General features: G+C 35.8%; 1 protein-coding gene across 1 annotated transcript in view; it reads left to right on the top strand.

Annotated features, from left to right (window-relative positions):
• The window catches only part of Cubn (Cubilin), a 117,538-nt gene that overhangs the window by 88,320 nt on the left and 3,886 nt on the right, over positions 1-25,332 (top strand). Inside the window, exons 49-57 of the mRNA XM_023160245.2 lie at positions 2,687-2,878; positions 2,941-3,082; positions 5,595-5,815; positions 9,316-9,521; positions 9,881-10,052; positions 11,807-12,117; positions 17,895-18,048; positions 18,102-18,265; positions 23,765-24,071. Coding sequence (XP_023016013.2) covers positions 2,687-2,878; positions 2,941-3,082; positions 5,595-5,815; positions 9,316-9,521; positions 9,881-10,052; positions 11,807-12,117; positions 17,895-18,048; positions 18,102-18,265; positions 23,765-24,071 — 1,869 coding nt within the window. The remainder of the gene's footprint in view (positions 1-2,686; positions 2,879-2,940; positions 3,083-5,594; positions 5,816-9,315; positions 9,522-9,880; positions 10,053-11,806; positions 12,118-17,894; positions 18,049-18,101; positions 18,266-23,764; positions 24,072-25,332) is intronic.

Genomic DNA, 25,332 nt, shown 5'->3' with positions numbered 1-25,332 from the left:
CGAGGAGGTAGGTATACCGACGATATTCTCAGCTGTTCGTAGCGTCTCACGTTGACTCTGACCGTTACTACTTCTCCGATTTGGATATCTGGGTTTTCTTTCTTCGTTTTGCTCTAGATCTGTTTTTACTAGTAGCGCAACGCCTCCTGCGGCGTTGTGCCCCCCTGGCCTGTCTGTCCTATATATATTATATCCTGGGATTTGGTAGCTCTTTTCGCTCCTTATCCGTGTCTCCTGGAGTGCCATGACGTCTATTTCTAGACGCGACAGTAGCTCCAGTAGCTCGTTTCTTTTGTCTGTGAAACCGTTTATGTTCCACGATCCTATGACTAGTCTGCCAGGCACTCGTACTGGCATTGGCGGGTGCTTGAGTTAGTGCTGCTAAGACCGCTTGCGCGATCTTTTGCTGCTCGGCTGTCAAACTGCTAAGTATTTTTACTAGGTCATTTTCGTTGTTTGTTGGTGGTTGTCTCGTTGGGGCTTTTTTAGCCGATTGTTGTTGTGGCTTCGGCGTCGGTCTTTCCGCCACTCTGGGTTTGTTCCAAGCTGAAGTTCTCTGCCTCGGGAACATCTTGCAGCCTCTGTAGCTTGCCGGATGCGCCTCAATACAGTTCGCGCATTTGGCCGGCGTGTCCATTGTTTTCTTACACTCTCTGGTGTCGTGGTTTTCTCCACACTTGACGCAGCGTGCCGTCGAGTGGCAGCATCTCTGCGAGTGGCCGAAGAACTGGCATCGATGGCATTGGGATACCAGTCCCTTGTTAATTCTTTGGGGTTCTGCCCATACTATCAAATTTACGCATGTTCTTAGCGGAAATCCCACTGCCGCGGATAACCGCGTGCAGTGGGATTTCCTTCTTTACTGAGTATGTGTGGAAGTCCAGTTTCTCGCCTTCCAGGTATTTGGTGGCTTTACGCCACTCGTTTTCGTCGTTGGTGTATAGGTATATGCCATCCCTCGTGAGTTTGGCTTTTGGAAATCGCACTCCACTTTTTGGCGTCGTGGATTACTATTGGTGGAGGCTTTCCTGCTTCCATCAGTGGTCCGCTTGTCACTTTTGGGGATGATTCCCCTTTTTCTGAGTTTTGCCCCTCTGTGTTGTTCGTCTGAGGTGCATTTTCCGTTTCCATGTTTTCCGTGGCCTGTTTTTCTGCCTCTTGTTTGGCGATTTTTGCGACTTTTTCTTGGGCCTGTCGCTTTCTGGTTTTCTTGTTGGGTCTCGCCTTTTCAACTAGTACGAACCCGTCTTCCTCGGAGTCTGAGTTCGATGCGCTGTCCGGGCCGCGTGGCCTCTTGGTTTGGCGCGTTTCCTCTTTACTTTCGGCGTCTATTTCCCTTTCCTTGGGTTGCTCTTTTTCTTGTTCTTTTTCGTATCTTGTATCGGTCTCTTCGGGTTTTTCTTCTCCTTTTGGTTTTTGTGTTCTTGACGGTCCCGTGTCCGTCCTCTTTCTTTGGGCGAGTATTCCCTCTACCTGATTCAACCTTTCGTTAAGCTGTTTGATCATATTTGTCAGCTCTTCCCTTTGCTGTCTGAGCCTGTAGTTTTCCCTTTTTAGGCACTCTAGTTTTTCTTCCATCCCCATATTGGGGGCCTAAAAACCTAAAATGAATTCCTAAAAAGAGAACACGAATTCTTTTTTATGTGTGCTTTCGCACACTCAGTTCTGAAAAGAACTAATTGTCTTAGTGCTTTGTTAAACTCGGCACTATACTAATACTTTGGTATATCTCTCTGGATAAAATTTTTATCTCTGTACTTCAGGTAACACCAAGCTTTCACTTTTATGTTAGCACTTCAATGACTCTTGACTCTGTGAATGTAATTGTGTCTGTGCCGGTGAAAGAGGAAGTGCGTGGAAAGAACGTGGTCGGTTGGCAAGAGATATGGATAGTATGATGGATGAGGCAGAACTTCGAATCTCAATTCGTTTATTTTTGAAAGGTGATTTGTGAAACATGTGGACGGGCGTTGTCGTGGAGCAGGATCGGACGCCGGACCAGTGTCATATTTTGACAATACAGTCTTTGTTTAATCTTTAAGTATTAGTTTTGTAGATTTTCAATAGTATTGTGTAACAATCAATTGTTTCAATTGATTCAATAATAATCTGAAATGGATAGTTAGAGTTCAACCCAGTTTATTATTTACCTCGATCAACAAGTTTTTCAATAGAAAATGTAGCCGAAAAGTAAAATAAGTTAAATGAAATTCAGGTATGGTATAAGTTTTTTTAGACTTTCGCTTCCGGAGTGGATACGTATCACGACCGTTGTCATCGACGGGGAAGCAGAGTCCATTTTGTACACGTTTTCTCGTGTGAATGTCTTGTCGACAGAAGTACGTGCATCACAATCTCGTATAAGTATTGTTGCCGCCGTTACTTGTAACAGTTTCGGACATTTTAGAAATAAGTCTTCAAGTGAGACATTCTGAATGCTAGAGAAAGGTTGATGATCGTATTACCGGTATCATAGAAATAGCAGAGACATAATCAAATAAGCAAGCAAGCAAATGTTTTTTATAGAAACAAACATGTGAATTTAAATCAACTACGTTTCTATTTTTCATTATTGTGTGTAATATACCTATTTACCAAGAATAAATTAATTTCCACATTGCATTATATACTTATTCTTGCGACGATTTATAGAAACTTTGTTTATCAATTTTTTGGTTATTTTTAGGTGGATCAGATTGTAAAAATGACAATGTTACAATTAAAGGAAGAAGTTATGGCACCTACAACGACATTCATAATGTGTATTGCGGAAACAAATTTCCTCCGCTCTATCGATTGAAAGGTTCTGCTGTGGTCACCTTCATGACAGACAAATATGTATTCCAACGAGGGTTCAAATTGGAATATAAAGATGAAAGTGAGATATTTGCGATAATTTTAGATACTACCTGACTGTTATATCACATAAACATTTTTTAGGTTGTGGAGGAGAGATAACAGATGAAACTGTCATAGAAGTTGAACCTAGCCCCGACTTTAGAGCTTTTGGCAGTTATAATCTACCCAAAATAGAATGTGTATGGAATATAACGGCACCACCAAATCAAATTGTAGTTTTGAAGTAAGTAGATCTTTTTTCTGTGGCGGAAAACAATTCATGCAATACAAAACCGTCTTTAGCGGAAATGACTTTTTTGTAATGGAATACCTTGTATATGTCCACTTAACTACGTAGTTAGGCATGAAGAATGTATCCAACTTACGAAAGAACTTTTGGAGTTTCTTATTAAGTAGCAGTACAATATGAGTCCAGAGTATCAGTCCTATATAAGCCAAATCAAATTTTATTCTGTTCTGTGTTCAATCCTTTTCATCATTCTCCCCACATCTCGAGTTAATTCTCCAAAATAAAAATTGTGAGTTACTAATTTATATTTTGAAAATAGCCAACGCAAATCGATATTTCAAACTTTCAAATATCATCCCAATCCAAAATAATAGTTCCGGATATCTGGATAACAATCGTCGTTATGAAATTTATTGGAAATCAGTTAACAGATGCATCAATCGAAAAAAAAATATTGTTTGAATTGAAAGGGTGATATTTTTAGGAGTAAATAATTTTTGGGAAAGAAAGTTTTTGGTTTTCTAGGTACTACTCCATGTTGATACGGAAAAATGTGGGAATCTTCCAAAGAAAGGAAGGAAGCAATCAATTTCAAAAGAAGTAACTCTTTACATAGATGTGTAGATCATGCAAAGAAGTACATTTCACACAAACTGTAATAAAAAGCCCTTCTAAAACAGCTACTTTCAAACACACATTGAATTACAGGAAAGAAAATTCTTTCGAAACGAAAACTTTTATATGAACACTGAAATGTTTTTTTTTGTATAATTCAATGTTTATATGAAATTATGAATTGACAGACATGAAATTAACATCTAGGTGTTATTATTCTCCAAATTCCAATCACTGTCACTGTCCCAATCAAATTGAATGAATAGAATCAAATATTTGAATATGATTGTAAATGAATATTAAAACTTTCCATAAATACTGAATTTGCAGGTGTGATTTGATATTGTGATTATGGCAGTAACTAGACTATAACTCTACTGAGACAACTCAAATGATCAGGTATATGAAAAAACTCCCCAATGAAATTAAGAGACACAAGATACCAAAATGAAAAACGAATTGCCATTTATTCACATATACTCACAAAAATAAGACAATAATGCGCCAATTCAAATTCCACTTTGAAAACCCATCAATGTATATATGCTAATCAGAAATCTCAATGTCTTAATCAAAATTCATTAGTAACTTCAACATCATTCTGAATAGTAGTAATTCCATTGAAATAAAAAGAATATGCGACGTACATTAAATGCATCTAGACGCGTCAAGTACGTCATTGATTCGGTTGCCGGCTAAGCGGTCTCATGTCAAAGTACTTTAGATGTTAACAATGAAATCCTATTGTTGATTAATACGAGTTTAGTAATTTACATATTTTGTTCATGTATTTGAACATTGTGTATTTTAGTGAACATTCAGACAAATGTTCTCCTCAAAATTTCTTGTAATAGAATTGATTTAATATGAGAATTGATATTTTGTTCTTATATCGATGCATTTAGCTGGATTTTTCGATAAATAATCTTCATGAATACCACTCGACCTAAAAATTTTCTGAGATGAATGTCACTTTTTTCAAACTCCAACTTGTTATTTTTGAGCGATACCAATCGGGCAACCAACAGTAGATAAAACCACTTGTTCTACGGACTCGTATCATGCTGGTTGCTCTTATGCAACTGCTACAAACAAATAACAAAGTTTTCTTTGAAAAATGGAAATTTATCAATAACATTTTGAGGTCTTGTGGTATTACTTTCGATGAAAAAAACAGGTTTGTGAATATACAGAGCATTCCAACGAAAACTTGACCCCCCTGTAAGTTAGAAACGAACATGTCATCGAAAATTTCAAAGAACATGTCACTTTATATTTCTAAGGGGACTAATTCTGATATGGAAATCATTCTCGAAACTTCACTCTTCTGCGGTCAGCAACTACCTCCCATATTTTTTTCAATAGCATGGGGGGTCGAGTGATACATCATTTGAAAGGTATTTTATCCCTCTATTACTTCTGTATTTTTTTCCAAAATCAGTTCATTTTTTATTGAGAAATTGAGTGTTGAAAGTTTTGAACAATTTATCCGTTGAATTTGTCTCCAATGATATTATTTGTTGTTGATTTCTTCAATAAAATAAACGACAGCGAATTTTCGCTGTAGCGAAAGGGGGTAGTTGTTGACCGCAAAGGGGTGAAGTTTCGGGTATGATTTCCGTATCAGAATTAGTCCACCTAGGAATAAAAATTGACATATTCTTTGAAATTTTCGAATACACGTCCGTTTCTGACTTACAGGTGGGGTCAAGTTTTCGTTGGAACGCCCTGTAGATAGTCCCATAATAACAATCTTGTTATAAGGGATTCAACAAGATTGGAATATTGTTTAATGATTATCTCAATCCTTTCTTGCATCTATTTTAGTTTTATTCTTTTTAACAATCTCAAGAACACGTTCTTGTTATAATTCAATTAATTATGTTTTTAGTGTCGGTGAACTGAACATGAAACTTACTACATCGTGCTTCGTTCAAAATCTTCAAATATTCGACGGATTACAAGAAAACAGCTCATCTCGTTTAGCACAACTGTGTGGTAATGTATACCATGAGTTCCCCATATCGTCATCATCTAATAAAATGCACGTAAAGTTTATGGCACTACCATTCAATCGTGGCTCATTCAAGGCAGAAATTCGATTTTCACATGGTAAGTATCATCTCTACATTATATACCGAATGTCAACGAATCTATTTGACAAGTCATTACTTCTAGAGTATCAGGTGTATCAAAATGAGATTTGGTATAGGTAAATGGTGTTTGAACAAGAAAATTTACGAATATTTTTCAATTTTCAGTTCCTTCCAGTTCCACCGGAAATAGCTCTGGTTTTTATTTCTTGAATGAAACACCCTACATATTTCATATTTTTAGATTTCTGATACAATTCTGAATCAGAATGTAACTTCGAAAGTTTTTACACCTACTACGTTTCTAAGAGTCGCTTTTAACATTGCAACTAGTTGGTCATGGTCGAACGTAAACTAATCTTTAGACATCAGGTGACTTAGAAAATCACATTCGCAAAGTTTTAGTGACCAGTACAATAGACAGAAATAAGTCAAGTGGCCAACATTATAAAGTGTATTTCTTTAATGTCCCCCCTTTTATTTTTTGAACGAATCAACTCAGAAAATTGAAATTTAGGATAATGAAATTAATGCATGAATACTTTATTTTGAAGTGAAATTGACAGATGAAACTTCGAAGATGGCGACTGGGCGCCATCTGGGAAAAAAATTAAATGGAAAGGGGGGTCTTGTGACATATCTTTTTAAAGTTTCTGACAAATGCTTAACAACCCTAGATTATAATGTCAATATCTTCAACTACTACAAAATGGCGATTTTTCAATAATTGCCTGAATACATTGACATTAACTACATAATATGAGGTAATAAGCTTGAGATCAGTTCAGTTGACATATGAACAGCCTATACAATATTTCACGCCAAACTTTTCGAACACAGTAACGTCAATATCTCTACAAATATTTATTATCCTCTACCTTTTATCCAATATTGAAGCAGGTTCAGTTTCCTACACCTTTTGCTTGAAAAAAGTCCAAAGGTGTCAAATCTGGCGAGCGGGCTGGCCATTCTGTAGGACCTCGACGGTCAATCCAACGACCGAGAAAAGTAGTATCCAAATAGTGTCTTACTTGTCTGGCGTAATGTGGTGGTGCTCCATCTTGTTGGAATACCATATCCATATCGAATACAGTTCCCCTGTTGAATTTTGATCAATAAATAGAGGTCCTATAATATGGTTTGCCAATATTCCTGCCCAAACGTTAATTTTTTCTGGATATTGGGTATGTGTTTCCCGGAAAAAGTGAGGGTTGGTGTCACTCCAATAACAGCAATTTTGTCTATGAACATTGCCACTTGAAAAAAATGTACATTCGTCACTAAAACAAATATTGTGGGTTACCTACGTAGGATGCCTTGCAATGGTTTCCGTCATGATTTCGCAGAATTCTGTTCTTCGATCAGGATCATCTTTACTTAATTGGTGTACCATTTTAATTTTGTATGGATGATACTTCTTCCTCTTCAAAAGTCTCCACACAGAAGGAGACACCTCACAAACATTCGCGACGGAATGAGTAGACTACTCAGGAGTTACTACCATATCACCAATTATTTTGCACTTGCTATTCTTCCGGAATGGACGGATGACCTGGGGGCTTTTTGTTATGTACACTACCAGTAGTTGTGAATTTGGATACAAGTTCCCTCAAATATTTTCTACAAATAGGACCATTTGAAAAACGTTCATTGAAAATCCTTTCGTTCTCGTGAAAGTTACGCGTCGCACCGTAAATAAAAATTGCTCCAATTTTTTCTTCCAATGGACAAGAATTGACCATTTTAGAGATTGTTGACGTGGTACCTTTCTACTAAGTAAAATCGAAAGCCAAATGAGAATATTCTAACTGAACAATGATGTTCATTGTCGTACTGACATTTTTTTTACATTTTCATAAACAAAAAATAACTTAACAAACCTTATCGGGTTGTTGGAAGTGCCATATGGTAGATAAAAAGGAATATTTCTAGAAATATCGATATTAATGTATTTGTCTTCAAGAAATTATTAAATGTTCCGCCATTTTATAGTAGGTGAAGATATTGACTTCATATTCTATGGTTGTGAAATATTCGTCAGGAGCTTCAAAAAGATGTGTCACAAGACACCCTTTTTCATTAATTTTTTTTACAGATGGCGCCCAGTCGCCATCTTGAAAGTTTCATCTGTTAATTTCTCTTCAATATAAAGTATTCATGCATTAATTTCATTATACCAAATTTCAATTTTTTGAGTTGACCCGTTCAAAAAATAAAAAGGGGGAGGGACGTTAAAGAAATGCACTGTATTTTCGTGTCTAACTATAATTTGGGTTGTTTCGAAAGTTTTGTTCATTTTTATGAGTCTACTTCAAACCGTAATATATCAGTGAATACTTATTCAATTTATTTGAAATGAGCGTCATTCGAATCAGTGCACTTTTTCCAACATGGCACAAGTCGATTAATTTCGTCGGCATGAAAATTGTTTACTTCAGATTCCTTGAAGTTGACGAAGACGGTTTTAGCCTAATTCCAGTTGGCGAAGATTCTACTGGTGAGAATATTTTCAAAGCACTTGAAAATATGTTAGTCGGTTGGCGAAAGGTCTGGGGAGTATGGAGGGTGAGGCAGAACTTCGACGCTCAATTTGGACGGGCGTTGTCGTGGAGCAGGATCAGGCCTCTTCTATTGACCAGTGCCGGCTGCTGTTGACGCAATTTCTGGTACATTTCGTCGATTTCCTCACAATAGAACACTACTGTGACAGTTTGGCTCCGTTTCAGAAAGTTATAGTGTCTTTTTTGGTGGGTTTTCGCCTTCAGGAAGTGCCTAGGTGGCTCATCCCTACCCAACCACTTCTCTTGACCACTTTCTGTTGTAGATTATCCACGATCCAAAAAACAATTGTTTTGATTGCGCAAAAGCAAAGGACAGACCTCAAAACGTGACAATTTCTGTCAATCGTTCACATCGTGGGGCAACCACTTGAAGAGCTTTTCGATCTTTCCAATACGTTCTGAAGCATCAAAAAACCGCATGTGAAGTGACGCCCAGTTCTTCCGCCATCCCACATACCGTTTTTGATTGGTCAGTCTCCACCAGGTTCCTCAAATCCTTGTCCTAGATTACTATTGGTCAGCCACTTCGGGGTTCATCTTCGAGGCTAAAATCTCCTGGACGAAATTCAGCAAACCAACGTCGAACAGTGCGTTCATTAACACTTTTTTGGCGGCGTTTTGGTTCAATTTGAATTCGTAGAGAAAATTGGCCGAAAATCGCTCAACGACATCATATATTCGTATACATCAATATTATGAGTACAGATTCTCTATCTATCAATATATACCACGACATAGTAAGACTAAATATTCATTGAGATATGGAGCTAGAAAAACACCTGACATTAAAGTGGATAAAACTTTGGAACAACCTAATTTTAATGTGTTAAACCAGTTAAACTGACTGCAATGTCAAATTCAATCATTTTCTCTAATGAAAAGTACTCATTTTTTCCAGTTTATTTTCTTCATTGAAATAAACAGTTCAATTGTATTGAAGAACAATATCCGTTTACAGGTCCAAAGGAAGGCTGTGGTGGTACTCTGAATCTTACTGATAGAATGGTTCTCGAATCACCAAATTTATCCAACCTTGATTGTGGATGGAAAATAATTGCACCACCGGACCATCAAATTCTAATAGAAATTACAGAGCTAAATTTACCTGACCGTTGTAAAGGAAATACTGCTAATAGTTCTTCGTGTGAATGTTTTCTACTAGAGGTGAGTGTATTCAAAAATAGTTTTCGCTGTCTGTATCGTGTATATTCTGGTCGAAAGCCACAGCCACAGCATAAAACAGATGTAAAATTGCTCTTCCTTGTCTTTTACTTCGTAGTTTTCTGTTGCTCCCATATATGACGTCTTAATAATGGGAGTCATCGTCGCCACTCACAATTCTATTGGAAAATAAACATTGTTATTATTATCTCCACCGAAGGGTGAGCTGGTCGCGACCTGTCCCCGAAGCTCCAACACAATCGAGAAGGCACACCAGCACTATTGACTAATGACCACTCCCCACACCGTGGGGTGTGTGCTCATGTGCCCTATAATTGTTTTTATCATTATTATTATTATAGATTCGAGATGGTGGTGGACCGTTTTCTGACGAAATAGAGCGATTGTGTCCAAATGCTTCCAGTAGAATTTCCTATCCAGTGATAAGCACCTCTAGAAATGCTGCTTTCATCCGATTATTTCTTCGAGGGAAAAAGGAAAATGCATTCAAAGCTACGCTGAAATCTGCGATGTGTGAGTTTTTTATCCTTATTTGTTATTTTTTGAGATAGTAGAGAGTCATGAATTTTAAATGCATGTAATGACAGATCACCTGTTGTGTGGTGAAGCTTGAAGGAATGTATAAAAATTAGCTTGTAGTTCTTCATAGTTAGTATTCTTGGAATAAACGTAATTTAATCAAAAGGTATCACTGTTACCAAAAAAGAAACAGGATACTAGCCGATTGAATGGAACTGGCCGATACTAGATGAATATCTATGTCAGAACTTACCAATATAGTTTACTTTGGCAGAAGATGCTATCGTACAGCGAAACACGTACATTATAATTTTCATCAAGTATCGGTCAGTTTACTAGGTATACATATTTACAAAATAGCAACAATTGAATATAACTGGCCGATACTTGATGAATATCCATATTAAAACTAATAAATACAGTTTATTGTATGATTTTCACTTCAGTGGGTTTTACAAAAACCGCCACACGTGTTCCGCTATATAATAGCTTACGCTTGAGGAAGCGATTTTATAGCGAAACACGTGTCGCAGTTTTTTTAAACCCTTTATAGTGAAAATCATACAATAAACTATATTAATTAGTTTCAAAATAGCAATAAGTTTTCCGCTATACAACAGTTTCTACTATACACAGTGAACTACATGTCTGGAAAATGGCAGGTATTATTTCATCCTGTAGATGAAGATAAAACAGTCTCAGTAATGAATTCAACGAAATACCATTCGGATTATCCAATGCACCTGTGACATTCAAACGTTCAACGGAATTGGTACTCAGAAAACTCACTTGGAAAACATATCTGACCTTAATAACACCACACTTGAGATACGCCTCCAGAAGTTTATAAATGAATCCCAAGAGATGTCAAACCAGTACAGAAGTAGGTGATACCAGTGGATTTTTTTGGCGGTTTTACAATTTTGGTAATTTGTTTTGTTATTCACACAAATTACCTGATAAATGAGCAGTTCGTCGAAAACGATAACCAGAGGATAACCCAGTGTCCTAGTTGAAAGAAGTCTATTCATACTCGCCAAATGCGCTTCTTAGTATATTATGATCGTCTACTTCAGTAATACGTTGAGATAGCCAAAAAAATTCACCTAGGCATAAAAAAGAAACAGGGAACTTGTTGGAGTAATTAAATTATATTCTATACAGCCTAAAATTTCTAATGAGGTCTGTCAGCATTTATGTGGCTTTTTAACTTTTGAACATCGAAGGTCGGTGTATTGTATCCAATGATCTTATTGTGATTCAGCCTAGCACCACTGATGAGACCTACAACGGGTCGAAACAGCATTGTCTGATGTTGGATCATGAAAGCGTGTTTTTGGACTCTAGTTTCAACTAGATGCTTTACAGTGAAAGGCAGAAGACTAATCTCGTTCGGCGGTCCATGTAAGTTTCGCTTTGAAACTGACCGTTTTGGGAAGCGTCGTCTATTTTTATTATTCAAAGATTGGGTCTTCTGTCGATCCCATTAATGACGTCTCTGTAAGGGGAGATGTCATTGCTTCTACCCACCAAGCAATCCATTTCTGGTTCAGACAAATACCACTGATGAAGCCGATAGCGTGTCTTAACACTGCTCGGTGATGTTACATCATGAATGCGTTATTTTTGGCTCCAGTTTCAACTTCAGTTACCATATTTCTATTATTGTTAATTGTTTTTTTTACTTGGGCTAAAAACCTTCCCTTGAGAAATATATAAGTTATGAATGAAAATATTCTATTTTTCAGCTATCTGCGGCCCCAGTACTCTCAATGTTACCGAAGAAGTCAAGATATTAACTTCCCCGGGTTTCCCAAGTCCATACCCTGCTAGTATTAAATGCACATACACCTTATCTGTTAGTCACATATTAGAAAGAATTTCCTTACACTTCATTGAATTCGATTTGGTGGAAGAAAATAAACCTGCAGATGACAAACAATTGACTAGATGCATCGGGGATACTATTGAAATTTTTGAAGACAACAACAACAAGATAGTCCATGAAGGGTTAGGACCAGGTGCAATCTTCAACGGACAATCGACTAGTTTGTCATTGGTAAGAATCATTTATTGTATTTCACAGTACCTATTACAGTATCACGCATTAAGTAAAAATGTCTGAATGAGTTGATTAAAAAGTATATTAGTGAATAAAAAGACTTTCTACGAATTGATAAATACAATTTATAGTCAGGTTCTATTTATGAAGTAAATAGTAACACATATAGATGATATTCTACTCATAAGTTTGTGAGGTATTCAAAACAACGGATCAAAAACAATTTCGTGTTTTAATTTTACACTGATTATTGATGGGAAAAATACCGTTCAAGCGAAGCAATGGCTTTAAAAGTTTTATAAGGACTCTGCTCCATCAGAAACAACAATTAAACGTTGGTTTTCTGACATCAAACGTGGTCGTAGACACACATATGATACAGAACGCAGTAGACGTTCAAATTATGTAGTAACACAGGAAAACATAAAAAAATTCACAAATTCGTTTTCAACAATCCAAAAGTGAAGTTGCGTGGGTAAGTTTTTTTCTAAGAAAAAAACACAAGCACTACATAAAAATCTTCAAGGCGTTATGAGGCGGTTACTGTGAGAAAATAGCGATTTATATTGGATTTGAATCGCTGGAGATTAAATACATTTGGAAATACTGAAAAGAGAAATGAAAATTTTTATATTTTGACCACTTGTAATTGTAACTAACGTTACTGCAGTTTGGTCCTATATGGACATCTCAAACTAATACAATAAATAATAGTTACAATTAAAAGTGGTAAAAAACACTGAAATTTTCATTTCTCTTTTCATTATGATCTCCTACCACGTAGTAACGGCTACATCCATCAATTTATTTGGAAATACGTTCTCAGGAAGTTTTTTCCATATAAAGGCAGTTCTCTAAATGAAAGATTTCCTGAATAGTGAAGTTCGAGGTGTACTGAGTTTAATCTCAATACGATGTGCAGCCACTGTCCGTCGCGTATTTCTGATATGTACCGCTCTTGGTGGAATGAAATGTGCCAAGCCACTTGAACACTTCCCGTGAAAGTATCTATAAGAGAGACACAAATCCCCACACCTTTCTTCGATATTCTAGAATCTAGACTATCAAGGTTGCAAGTGATGTTCGCGTCTCCAATCAGGTGGATGGCTCTTTTCTGGATAGAATCCAGCAGCTTCAGGGTATGCTTAGGGGCGGAGCTCCATACATAGGAACAATACTTCAAAGAAGATCTGATCTGAGTTTTATAAAGCATCAAAAGTTGCTGTTGGGTTTATATTGCATAAGCATTTGACTATGAGAAAGCTCTGTTCAAAGTGGATGCCACGCGACGTTACTGTTGACCAAAAACAAGAACGTCTTGATGATTATGAGCAGTGTTTAGCCATGTTTAAACATAACAAACCGGAATTTTTGCGTTGATATGTGACAATGGATGAAACATGGATCCATCACTTTACTCTGGAGTCAAAAACGATCGTCACTTGAGTGGAGAGCAACTGGTTAACTTTTCCAAAGCGCCCGAAAGCACAGCAATCGGCTGAAAAAGTTATGACCTTGGTATTTTGGGATGTGCGTGGTGTAATATTCATCGACTGAAGCGTTTAAAGGACGAAACTGCGGAAATACGACCTCATTTAAAGAAAAAGAAAGGTTTGCTTCATCAAGACAATGCAGTGTCACAAATCAATGAAAACGTTGGCAAAATTGCATGAAATGGGCTTCGAATTGCTCCCGCATATACCATACTCGCCAGATTTGGCCCCCAGCGACTACTGGCTGTTCGCAGATCCAAAAAAAATACTCACCGGAGTCACCGGTAAGAAATTTTGCTCGAATGAAGAAGTTATTGCAGAACTGAGGCCTATTTTCTGGTATCCCATTTATAATTCTCACATACAACAAATTGAAGCTGTCCAAAGAAAGTTCTTGAAATTCTTGTCTTTTCGCACTACAGGCATTTACCCCCAAAGGGGAATTGACTATTCCATCCTTTTGAACCAATTTAATATTATATCACTGAATACACGTAGACTTCTCATTACGGTCACATTTCTATATAATTTAATAAATAATAACATCTCCTGCACTCCGCTCCTACAAAAAATAAATTTTTATGTACCACGCCTCAACTCAAGATACGAGAAAACATTTCATTGTCAGAGTAGTAGAACAAATGTGAATCTCAAAGCACCAGTATATTTAATGTGTTATAATTTTAATTTAGTATGTAACATGTGTGACATTAATGGAAACTCTTTGAACTTTATCAAGGAGTGTATCTTATATAGAACCTTTCATTCACATTTTTTTCTATAACTTTCATTTGTTTTATGTCAACCTTGTGAAGGCTAATTTATTTGTAATATGTCAATTGAATCTAATTATATTATATCATTTATATTATTAATATCATTTGTAATTTGTCAATTTAATATGTGATATGTGAATTTAATTTAATTGAATGTTATTTTTTTAGTATATTTTCTTTAATATTAATAACATTAATTAATATTAATTTATTATTTAAAAATATAAATCTGATATAAAAAATTATTTTGTGCTAGTATAATGCCAACAAAGCATTGCTGTACGTCGGATAATCGATATCCGGAAGAAAACGTGTTTTTATACCATTTATAAAACCTCATATAAATTAGGTTAGATGTAAGAAATGGATACATGCTTCGAGAAGAGTGGATTTAACAGTGCAAAAAATAAAGAAATACCCATATGTATGCTCTAAACATGAAATGAACAGTAATTTTTCCATAATTTATTATTTACCATTGATTAGAATGAGATATAATCTCGATCAATCAAATCATATTCATTTATTATATTCAATTAAATTTATTTCATTACCATCTATATTTGATTCATATTTCACTCGGAAATAAATCTGAAATTCAATTATTTTTGATTTCATTTGTTACAGTTGGAATCTACCGCTACTCTTTTACTAGAATCTGTATACTGTCTATTAATTAACTTTTTTTTTCAGTCACTTTCAAATTACGGCATGCAAGCCAACGTTTTAATGTTACAACATTGTTATCCTTTACAGTTGCAAATTTTAGTTTTGCTCCAGGAACATTTTCTTCTGTTATAAACATTCTTTTTTAATTGTACTTTACCGTATGTTTATATGAGGATTACGCAGTGTTTGTCCCTACCGAACTACTAGCGCTGCTAGTGAGTGATTTTTCGTACTTCAGGAAAAGGGTTCATTGGGTGGAAATAAAGTGCTATATATCTATCTATCTATTTTGAGGCAAAAGATAAATTGTTCTACAAAAGTGGTATTGAATTGTTAGAGCGGCGCTGGAATGATTGTGTTGCTCTTGGTGGAGGTTATATTGATGAATGAATTTTGATTAAAAACGCGTTGAAAAAAAAAACATTGAAAAAAAATGACCAGTTACGTCTATTCTCATAATTTGTTGTAATAATTATTGAAAGTAATATTTCCATCAATTTCATGCGAAATTAGTTACATCACAATGATCATTCGAAAGAACACAAAGTGTTCTGAGAAGCGACTTGATATCTCTAATAAATGAAGAATAAATATTACTGGAATTTTATCACAACACCAAACCGTTATTTTCAACACCTCGACAAGTATTTCGATCACCAAGTGATCATCTTCAAGAGGAAGATTGAACTGAAGATTAAATCTTCCTCTTAAAGATGATCACTTGGTGATTGAAACAGGTGTACAGGTGTTAAAAATAACTATTTGGTGTTAGGATAGAACTCCATTACCTAATATTCATTACTACACCAAAGGTTCCAAACACTGCATCACAAGTAAATGAAGAATATTTTTACCTGCTTACCTGCTTACCTGCTCCCAAAATTACCTGTCATGAGGCGAATAACTCTTGGGGTTGACGTACCATTTCAATAGCGCTGCTTAAATTGAGGCTAAAAGTGCATCTTCTAACTCCGTAAGTTGGTCTCGGCAGTTAGAACTGTTAAGTAGGAAACGATAGCAGATTTGTGTTCATTTCAGAATTGGAAAATAGTAAGGCTGTTTTATAACAAATAAAAGATACTATGTGTTTCGATTCTGTAGGGATAAAATTCCATTGCCTATTTTTGGACGGCATACAACTCAATTTCTCCCACTGAGGTTTAGGAACATCAAAGATGTTCACTAGTCACTGGTCTCACTAGCTGTGAACCTGATTTCTATCCCAATCATTAAATCTAGTATTTTCCAATGAACCGGAAAAAACTAGCTTTAGAAGTGAGAAATCTTCATATTCCACAAAAACCTCAACAATATTATTTTCTAAGTTGTGATGATTTTGAAACCTTCCATTCATTTTATCAGGACAAGCGAACAAACTAATTTCTTTGAATGAATGTAGTTAATAACTACCGGTAAATGTCTCTTCGAAACAGTGTTATGATATTGTTACTTTTTTCCTCGTGGGCTGATCAATAATTGACTATACTGAATTATCAAACTAACTTTATTTTACTTTAAATACAACAAACACTTCAACATCAACCACAAAATGAAAGAATCAGGTTGGCTTTCAATGCAGAATATGAGAAAGCTACACCTCCTCACAGTTACCCACAAAACCCTTCTGACACGAAAACCAGCTTATCATTGTGATTGAGATTGAAGCTGTTTTCAAGCATACCCAACTCTCGGACGCGACATAAAAATATCTTAGTAATCCCAAAGCATCGCAGTTCCATTTATACTCGCAGTTTTTCTTAAAATGCTGCCAGGCTCTATAACCAATTGCCGAATAAATATAAATCGTCCAGTCTACAGAATTTTAAGAAAAGATTGAAAATTAAATTTAAAGGAAATTCGAACTGACAATCTTGATAACCACATATATAACTGTTCGATTGCCTTTATGGATTTCTGAATTATGATTACGATTATACTTGTATACACTACCTTTCTCATGGTAGGGTTGAAAAACAGCTCAGACTGAACCCCCGCCAATTCATCATTTATCGAAATAGTATCTTACTGTCAATGCTATGTATTCTATTGTATATTATGATGAATAAAGTCGATTTATTATTATTATTATTATTATTATTATTATCATTAACTGAAAATTTCAACTATTATTTTAATGTCTATCGCCTTACTAGATCACTTCGCGTACCGCACTGTAACGTCCACTGTGTACTTGAGTGTCCGAATACGCTTGCAGCCAGCGTTTAAATATCGCAATGGAACATCGTAGAATTTCGCTGTTCCATCGACATCGATAGCATGTTTCTTGCGGCTTCTCGAGCGGCAGGTAACATTGGATATTTCCACGATCTCAGCTACGTTACGTTTGGTTTATGGTTACCAGTGGCGGCCGGCGTTATTTCCTTTCGGTCATGATTAACAACAATATTTTCACATTGTTCGTCACAAAAAAATAAGAGTACCACAGTCTTCTATGACTCCTTTATGTGCACAATATTCCGACGATGTTAGTTTGTAAATTCAACGTCGGCAAACTGCAATGGACACATTACAAGTGTCAAATGTCTGCTTTTTTGAGTTAGCTACTGTCCTATTAAAACGATCATGTCTGTTATATAAATTTTCGATAAAAAGTGAAATATGAATAAATATATTTTATGGGAGATCTGATCAAAACAAAAAAATTGTAGAATATAATCGAAAGTCAATCAAAAGATAAGTAATAGCATCAAGTGTAGTGAATTTGAATTCTGTAGCTCAAGAAAAACTTCTGGTACAGTAATAATATAAAATGTTCCCTTTGAATTCTAGAGACACCATGCACACATACAAAAATTTATTTTATTCTATTTTCAAGGCTTACACTGAAGTAACTGGCCGTCATGTGTTTTGCGGAAAAGAAGAAAAACCGTTTGATTATTATTCATCCAGCAAAGCTTTGAGCATAACATTCACCAGTAAAAACTCCATGTTCAAAGGATCAGGATTCAAACTGGAATATTCAATTGCAGGTAAGTTTTTTTTCTGTAAATTTTGGATTCTGTTATCAGACATTACGTTTCAGGATGCAACAGAAATTATACCAGTTTAGAAAGTAGAGTGTCGAATGGATATAAAAATAGAAACTGTTCATTTTCCATTATTGTACCCGAAAATCGTACAATATCTATATATTTCAACACATTCTATATGATTCACACTGTGAATTGTACGGATGCAGCGTTAGTAGTGAGTATAATAATATTTATCGACCTATTCTTCAACGAGTTGGTACCGCAAGGATCAATTCTAGTACCTCTTTTGTTCCTTATATATTTTGATTATTTGGATACAGTAAATTCATTTGGTGAATTACAGAAATCTTACTATATGTTTATATCAAAGAAGTTTACACTGATTCATTCAAAATTCCATAATAATAATAATACCAAAGACTCTACCAGTGCGAAATTTTTTGATATCATTCTAGATGACATCATGAACACAACACATCTAATACTATCTATTTAATGAAACTGATAATATATTGTAACAAATTAATAAATTAACTTGTCTTGAACAAATTTATTTCCAACAATATTTCAATAATCACAAACTAATTTATTAATTACAACACTTAGCAACTAACGCTTAATTTATTTCCACTATTTGAATTCCTTGTTTAGCCGCTCGATTCACTTTCTGAACAGCCCTCTTGGGTCGAGGAGACGTGCTTATATCGGTAACGGTCCTTTCTAGAATTCTGTAGTCGGTTCGGTACTAGAATTTCACTCACTCTCACTCATTTAGAGGTCTTATTTGCCATCTGTCTGCGAAAAATATTTGGTTTACTTTTCAAAACTATCTCCAAACAATATTTCAAATAAAAAACTCCTTTTTTATATGAATGTAATATATTTGCTTCTGAAAATAATCATTATTCACTTGTCACTAAAGAACACAAAATTGAAATACTAGAAACAAAACAGATTCAGAGCGCCAGAGTATTTCCGAGCAATGCTGAAAAATTCAAAACTATCCAAAACCTTCCATGAGGTTGTTTCAAAAGTTTTGTCCGTTTTTATGAGTCTACTTTGAACTGTAATATCTCAGTGAATATTTATTCAATTTTATCGAAATAATCGTCATTTGAATCAGTGCACTTTTGCCAGCATTGTTGTCAGTATTGCTGACAGCATGAAAAGTGCGTGATCGAGATTCGATGAAGTCGACGAAGGGCGTTTTCGCCTGGTTCTAATTGGCGAAAGTTCCACCGGTGAGAAGGTTATGGAAGTGCTTGAAACCAAAATAATTGGACAGCGAGAGATCTGGGGAGCATGGTGTCTGAGGGATAATTTCGACGCCCAATTGGTTCAATTTTGGGACGGTGGTTTCTTAAACGGACGGGCGTTGTCGTGGACGGGATGTTCGGTTCTTCTGCCATCCCACACTTCGTTTGTGATGGGTCAGTCTCCGCCAGGGCCCCCAAATCTTCGACCTGGATAACTGCAGTTCGACCAATTCGGGGCTCATCTTCAAGGATAAAATATACGAAACGAAATTTCGCAAACCAACATGGAACAGTGCATTCATTAACACTATCATTATCAAATGCCTTGTTGATTTTTCGGGCTGTTTCGGTAGCGCTTTGGCTCAATTTGAAATCCAAGAGAAAAATTGGCCAAAAATCGCCTAACGACTCATGTAGTAATAAATTGAAAAGAGGCAAAAAACTTAAAATTTGAAAAAATGAGCAGCTTCAATGTATAGAGTGCAAAATTCTCTATCGATCAGTATATAACGGGTGATTTTTTATGAAGTATAGGATTTTATTTTCAATACAACACAAAAAAATTGAAAAAATTGATGACATTTTTATTGCAATCGATAGAACGATCATTATAATTTAATGTTTGAAATGATTTCATGCAAATATTGTCCGCGGCTCCGCTTTAGATGGCCCATGCGCAAGGTCCAATTTCAGCACACTCTCTCTAACATATCGACCGGTATTTCAGGTATAAATGCTTCAATATTGGCTTCCAGAGCGTCAGTCGTTGCTGGTTTATCCCTGTATACATGAGCCTTAACATGACCCCACAAGAAATAATTCAAAGACGTTAAATCACACGATCTAGGCGGACAACTGACGGACCCCAAACGTGAGATAAGGTGTTCACCAAAGGCGGCTCTTAATTGGGCCATTGTTTCGCGTGCCGTGTAGCATGTGGCACCGTCTTGTTGAAACCACATGTCAGGCATGAGCAATTCTTTCATTTTGGGCAACAAAAAGTCGTCAATCATCACACGGTAGCGCTCGCCGTTCACAGTAACGTTCCGACCATTATCGTCTTTGAGGAAGTACGGCCCGATGATGCCACCGACCCCTAATCCACACTAAACAGTGACTTTATCGGAATGCATCGGTAGCTCTTGCAATGCTTGTGGCTGGTCTTCACTCCAGATGCGGCAGTTTTGCTTGTTAACGTATCCATTCAACCAGAAATGAGCCTCGTCGCTGAACACAATTTTTCGATAAAAATGTGGATCTTCCTCCGACTTTGCCAGCGCCCATTCACCAAATGTTAGACGTTGTGGGAGTTCGTGTGGCTTCAATTCTTGCACCAGCCAATTCTTATAGAGTTTTACACCCAAATCCTTTCGCAAAATTTTCCACGTAGTGGAGTAACAGAGGCCAATTTCTGCGAACGGCGGCGAATCGACATTTCACGGTCATCACGAATGCTGGCGGATACAGCCGCAATATTTTCTTCGGTCCTCACTCTACGTATGCGTGTTGGTGGCTTAATGCCCCATAATGTAAACTGGGTTCGAAATTTAGTCACAAGCTTCCGAATAGCTCCCTCAGTAGGCCGACGAAACTGCCCATAAATTGGAAGAAGTGCACGATGCACTTTCTTCACCGAGCATGAATTTTGATAATAAAATTCAATAATTTGCAAGCGTTGTTCATTCGTAAGTCGATTTATGGTTAAATTATAGACCAAACTGAACAAGTTTGACAACGACACAAGACACGATTCACGCGTGATCTGTCAAAAACAGTGTTGCCAAAAAGATACCAGCAAAAAATCACTCATTACAACGACACGGTAGAACAAATATTTATTGAGATAAACATCTACAAAAACACATAGAAATGGATAAAACTTTTGAAACATCATACATTGACGAATCCATAATTTTTAATTAACCTATTCAGCATTGATTTCAACTCGATTGTTGAGAGAGGTCAACGGTTTTTCGAGAAAGAAGGCAGTAAATTGTAGATGGAAACACTTTTCATTCTACACACTATTTATTGATTTTATTTACTCATTGGACGTTATTATTCGGTAATGTTAATTTGAATGGTAAAATATGTAAAAAAAGTTACACAGAATTATTCTTCATTCGATAAAGTTGAGTTTTTAGCTGATTCGCGTGGTTTCACCAAGTTTATATAAATGACACTGAAATCACATGAATAAACGCAAGCTTTGAAGATAAACATAAAGTATATAAAAGAGATTAACACATAGTTTTCATATTAGTTCGATGTTCTAACTAATGAAAGGTAGAGTAAGGCAGGGTAATATATGAAAGAAACCAAATAGGATAATACAGAGATAGGCAGTTTACAACTCCTAATGTTTTCCTTGGTAAAACCAAGGGAATATAACCTTTTTTATTTATAATTGAATACAACTGGCCGATATCTGATGAAAATCAATATTAATAAAATAATTAATACAGTTCATTGTATGATTTTCACTATAAGGGGTTTTACAAAAACCGCGACACGTGTTTCGCTATACAATAGCTTCCTCAAGCAGAAACTGAGAGTTACTTCTAAATTACAACCACTTTATACTCTAACCGAACCTATTATCTACTCGTCTGCCTAAATAAATTTTCCGAAAGTATACCTGTAAATATACCTAACTATTTTTACCTGCAAATGAATAGATTCCATAATGGCGAATTATTCAATTCAGTTTGATCGTTCATAAGATGTTGAGAGTTTTTGAATTTGTTTATTTCCATACTCTCCAACAGGTTAAGATTCAAACCTTTCTTCTGGAAATGGAGGGGCTTGTATGCATGGTTGAACTCAAGTCCCTCTGAGATTAAATGAGTGGTCTATGTGAAATTTATTTTTCCTATCTGGAAACTATATTTGTGTTCCTTTATGCGAGCTTTGAATGCTCTTCCAGTTTGCCCTATAAGTTTACCCAATTCGAAGAGAAGAGGATAAAAGTTATAGAACCTTAACCTACTTAGGCCAACCCACTACAAATATTTCAGATTTTCCGCACAGCAAAGGTGTAAATATTGCTTTCAAAACCAACAACAACTTAGGCATGCATATTAAGAATAACAAAGATAAAAGTTCAGTTTCAGAAAAATCAGGAGTGTATAAATTATCGTGTGAGTCATGTCCGATGTTTTATATAGGGCAAACTGGAAGAGTGTTCAAAGCCCGCATCAAGGAACACAAATATAGTTTCCAGAATAGAAAAATAAATTCCACATATGCCACTCATTTAATCTCAGAGGGACATGAGTTCAACCATGCATACAAGCCCCTCCGTTTCCTGAAGAAAAGTTTGAAACTAAACCTGTTGTAGAGTATGGAAATAAACAAATTCAAAAACTTTCAACATTTTATGAACGATCAAACTGAATTGAATAATTCGCCATTATTGAATCTGTTCATTTGCAGGTAAAAATAATTATGTATATTTACTGGTATACTTTCGGAAAATGTATTGATATAGTTAATGAATTCATACCTAACCTTTTCAGGTAGATTAATTATTCAGGCAGACGAGTAAGTAATAGGTTAAACTATGAAATGGTTGTAATTTAGAAGTTACTCTCAGTTTATGCTTGAGGAAGCTATTGTATAGCGAAACACGTGTCGCGGTTTTTGTAAAACCCTTTATAGTGAAAATCATACAAAAAACTGTATTAATCAGTATTTTATTTATATTCCCTTGGCTTTACTATCCCAATACTACTGAATTTCATCTTTCAATTCCATCTTACCATTCCATAATATGTTCTTTTTAAAACACATCAACCATATATTTAATTTGACTGTATTTCATATATGTTATTGTAATTGCACTTGCATGTTTTATTATGAAAGAATGATTAAAGATTATTCAATTTCATTCAATGTCAAGATTATAATAACCACCCTGTATAGCATTATTAAGGTGGATGGGTAAGTTGATCATTCATTGTTGAAAAAATTTGCTTTCAAATTAGAATTAATTTTTCAATGTTCTCCATTGAAGGGCAGAGTTACAGTTTGACGATTATACCGAAACATTTAATTCGACAAAAACTTTCGTTTATTATCAAATTCAGGATTACGAAAATTAAAAACGTACGGGCTTACAAGAACTTTGATCACCGCATTTGATAAGTGATAGACTTGAAAGACGATTCATTCAATTTTTGCTGAAACTTACCAACTTCATATTGCTGAAAGAGACACATCTGCTCTTGTCACAGTGATAATTCGTGAAAAGTATCAATACAACTAGATGATTCAATTACAGTCATACGATTTTCGTTGAACTGAAAAGGAAATATTTCCTATTCAGTTCGACGTTCATATTTTCTATTCGATAATGCAGAAGTAGACAGCCAGACATTTCTTCTCAAACATATTCACTTTTCAATTACGTTAAGCACAATTCTCAATTTTTTTTCTCGATTCTCTCGTATTTACAGATAAGAGACGGTTCTCCCACCGGAAAAATTTTACTAAATGCTTGCGGATACAGAATCCCCGATCCAATATTTTCTTTCACCAATCAACTATTTGTACACTCATTTGCTAAAGACGGAACTAGGTTCATGATGAAATTCGACTTCGTGTATACCAGTACCGACAATGGCAGAGGATGTGGAGGTGAGATGTACAACAACAAAGGAAAAGTGTACAGTCCTCTGTATCCGAATGCGTTCAGAAACGACACAGAGTGTACCTGGGTGATAAAAGTACCTGTTGGCTTGCAGACAGCATTGAAATTTACAAGTGAGTAATTCAATAAATCAAATCAAACATACTTTATTGCCTGAAGATAATAGAAGAGAACACCAATTTATGGATAAGAGCCATAATTTCCAGAACAATGAGAAATGAGGAATGTTTTTCAAATTTTGGTCCTTAAAATTGTTTCTCAAAATAAATTTCCAAACAAGTTGTCTTTTCTAAAACCGGCAGGGTATGACGTCAGAAGTACCGACTATCCTCAAGATTTGAATTTGAAGAATTGATCAATGGATGAGAACATGTGAGATAGAAAACTAACCAAACTCTGTCCAACCACACAACCAAGCAACTAGCTAAACTCTGTCCATCCATGATGAGTTGTAACAAATTAAAGAATTAAATGTTTTAAACAAATTTATTCCCAACAAGATTTCACTAATCATAAACTAATTCATTTACAACACTTAGCAACTAACCCTTAATTTATTTCCACTATTTGAATTTCTTGTTTGGCCGCTCGATTCACTTTCTGAACTGCCCTCTTGGGTCGGGAAGGCGTGCTTATATCGGTAACGGCCCTTTCTAGAAATCTGTAGTCGGTTCGGTGCTAGAGTTTTACCGGCGATTTCCGACTGCATTCATTCGCGGTGATGCCATGTATTTATTTGCTGAGTCGGCCGGCATATCGATCAGGGGCGGCTTCAGATTCATTACACAGTTAAAGAATTTTTTTTAGACGGAGTGTTGGGACACAAATTAGCAGTTTTTTCAGCCGTATCAGTACTTGACATTTTAAAAATTTTAAACTTCAAAATAACGTATATGTACACACCACCGCCGTTAAAACGTACCTGCCTCTCCGACACTGTAACAATTAATTCCGCCAACCGATTGCAGTTAAGACTGATTGGCCAGCGCGAGGAGGTTTGTTTATTTTACCCAATAGATGCAAATGTGCGTGGTGATCATGCTTTGTTTGTTGGATGGATATAGTAACTGATCACTCCGGCACTGTAACATTGAATGGGCTCATTCAGGCTAATTTAGTTTTTTATTGAAAATTATATACTTATTATAAAAGTATCCCACAAAATTTTCCGGTTCTTATGTCAATTAACAACTGAGCATGAGCAATTGAAAATGTGAGATCGCCCGAAGTACATCGTGACATCACACCAGGCAAACGAGCTTCGAGCGGTGGCAACCGGGCCTGTAGTTGGAGATTATGAATCGCTGCTATCGTCAATTAAATTCAATTTTCTTCAAAGTAATGTATGTATCAATTCTGGGTAACTGGCATTTT

This window comes from Leptinotarsa decemlineata, unplaced genomic scaffold (genome assembly GCF_025532065.1).
Source record: "Leptinotarsa decemlineata unplaced genomic scaffold, Ldec_3_MD MMD2_tig00026336_RagTag_RagTag, whole genome shotgun sequence".
Lineage (NCBI taxonomy): Eukaryota > Metazoa > Arthropoda > Insecta > Coleoptera > Chrysomelidae > Leptinotarsa > Leptinotarsa decemlineata.
This window is presented reverse-complemented; position numbering and strand designations above follow the sequence as displayed.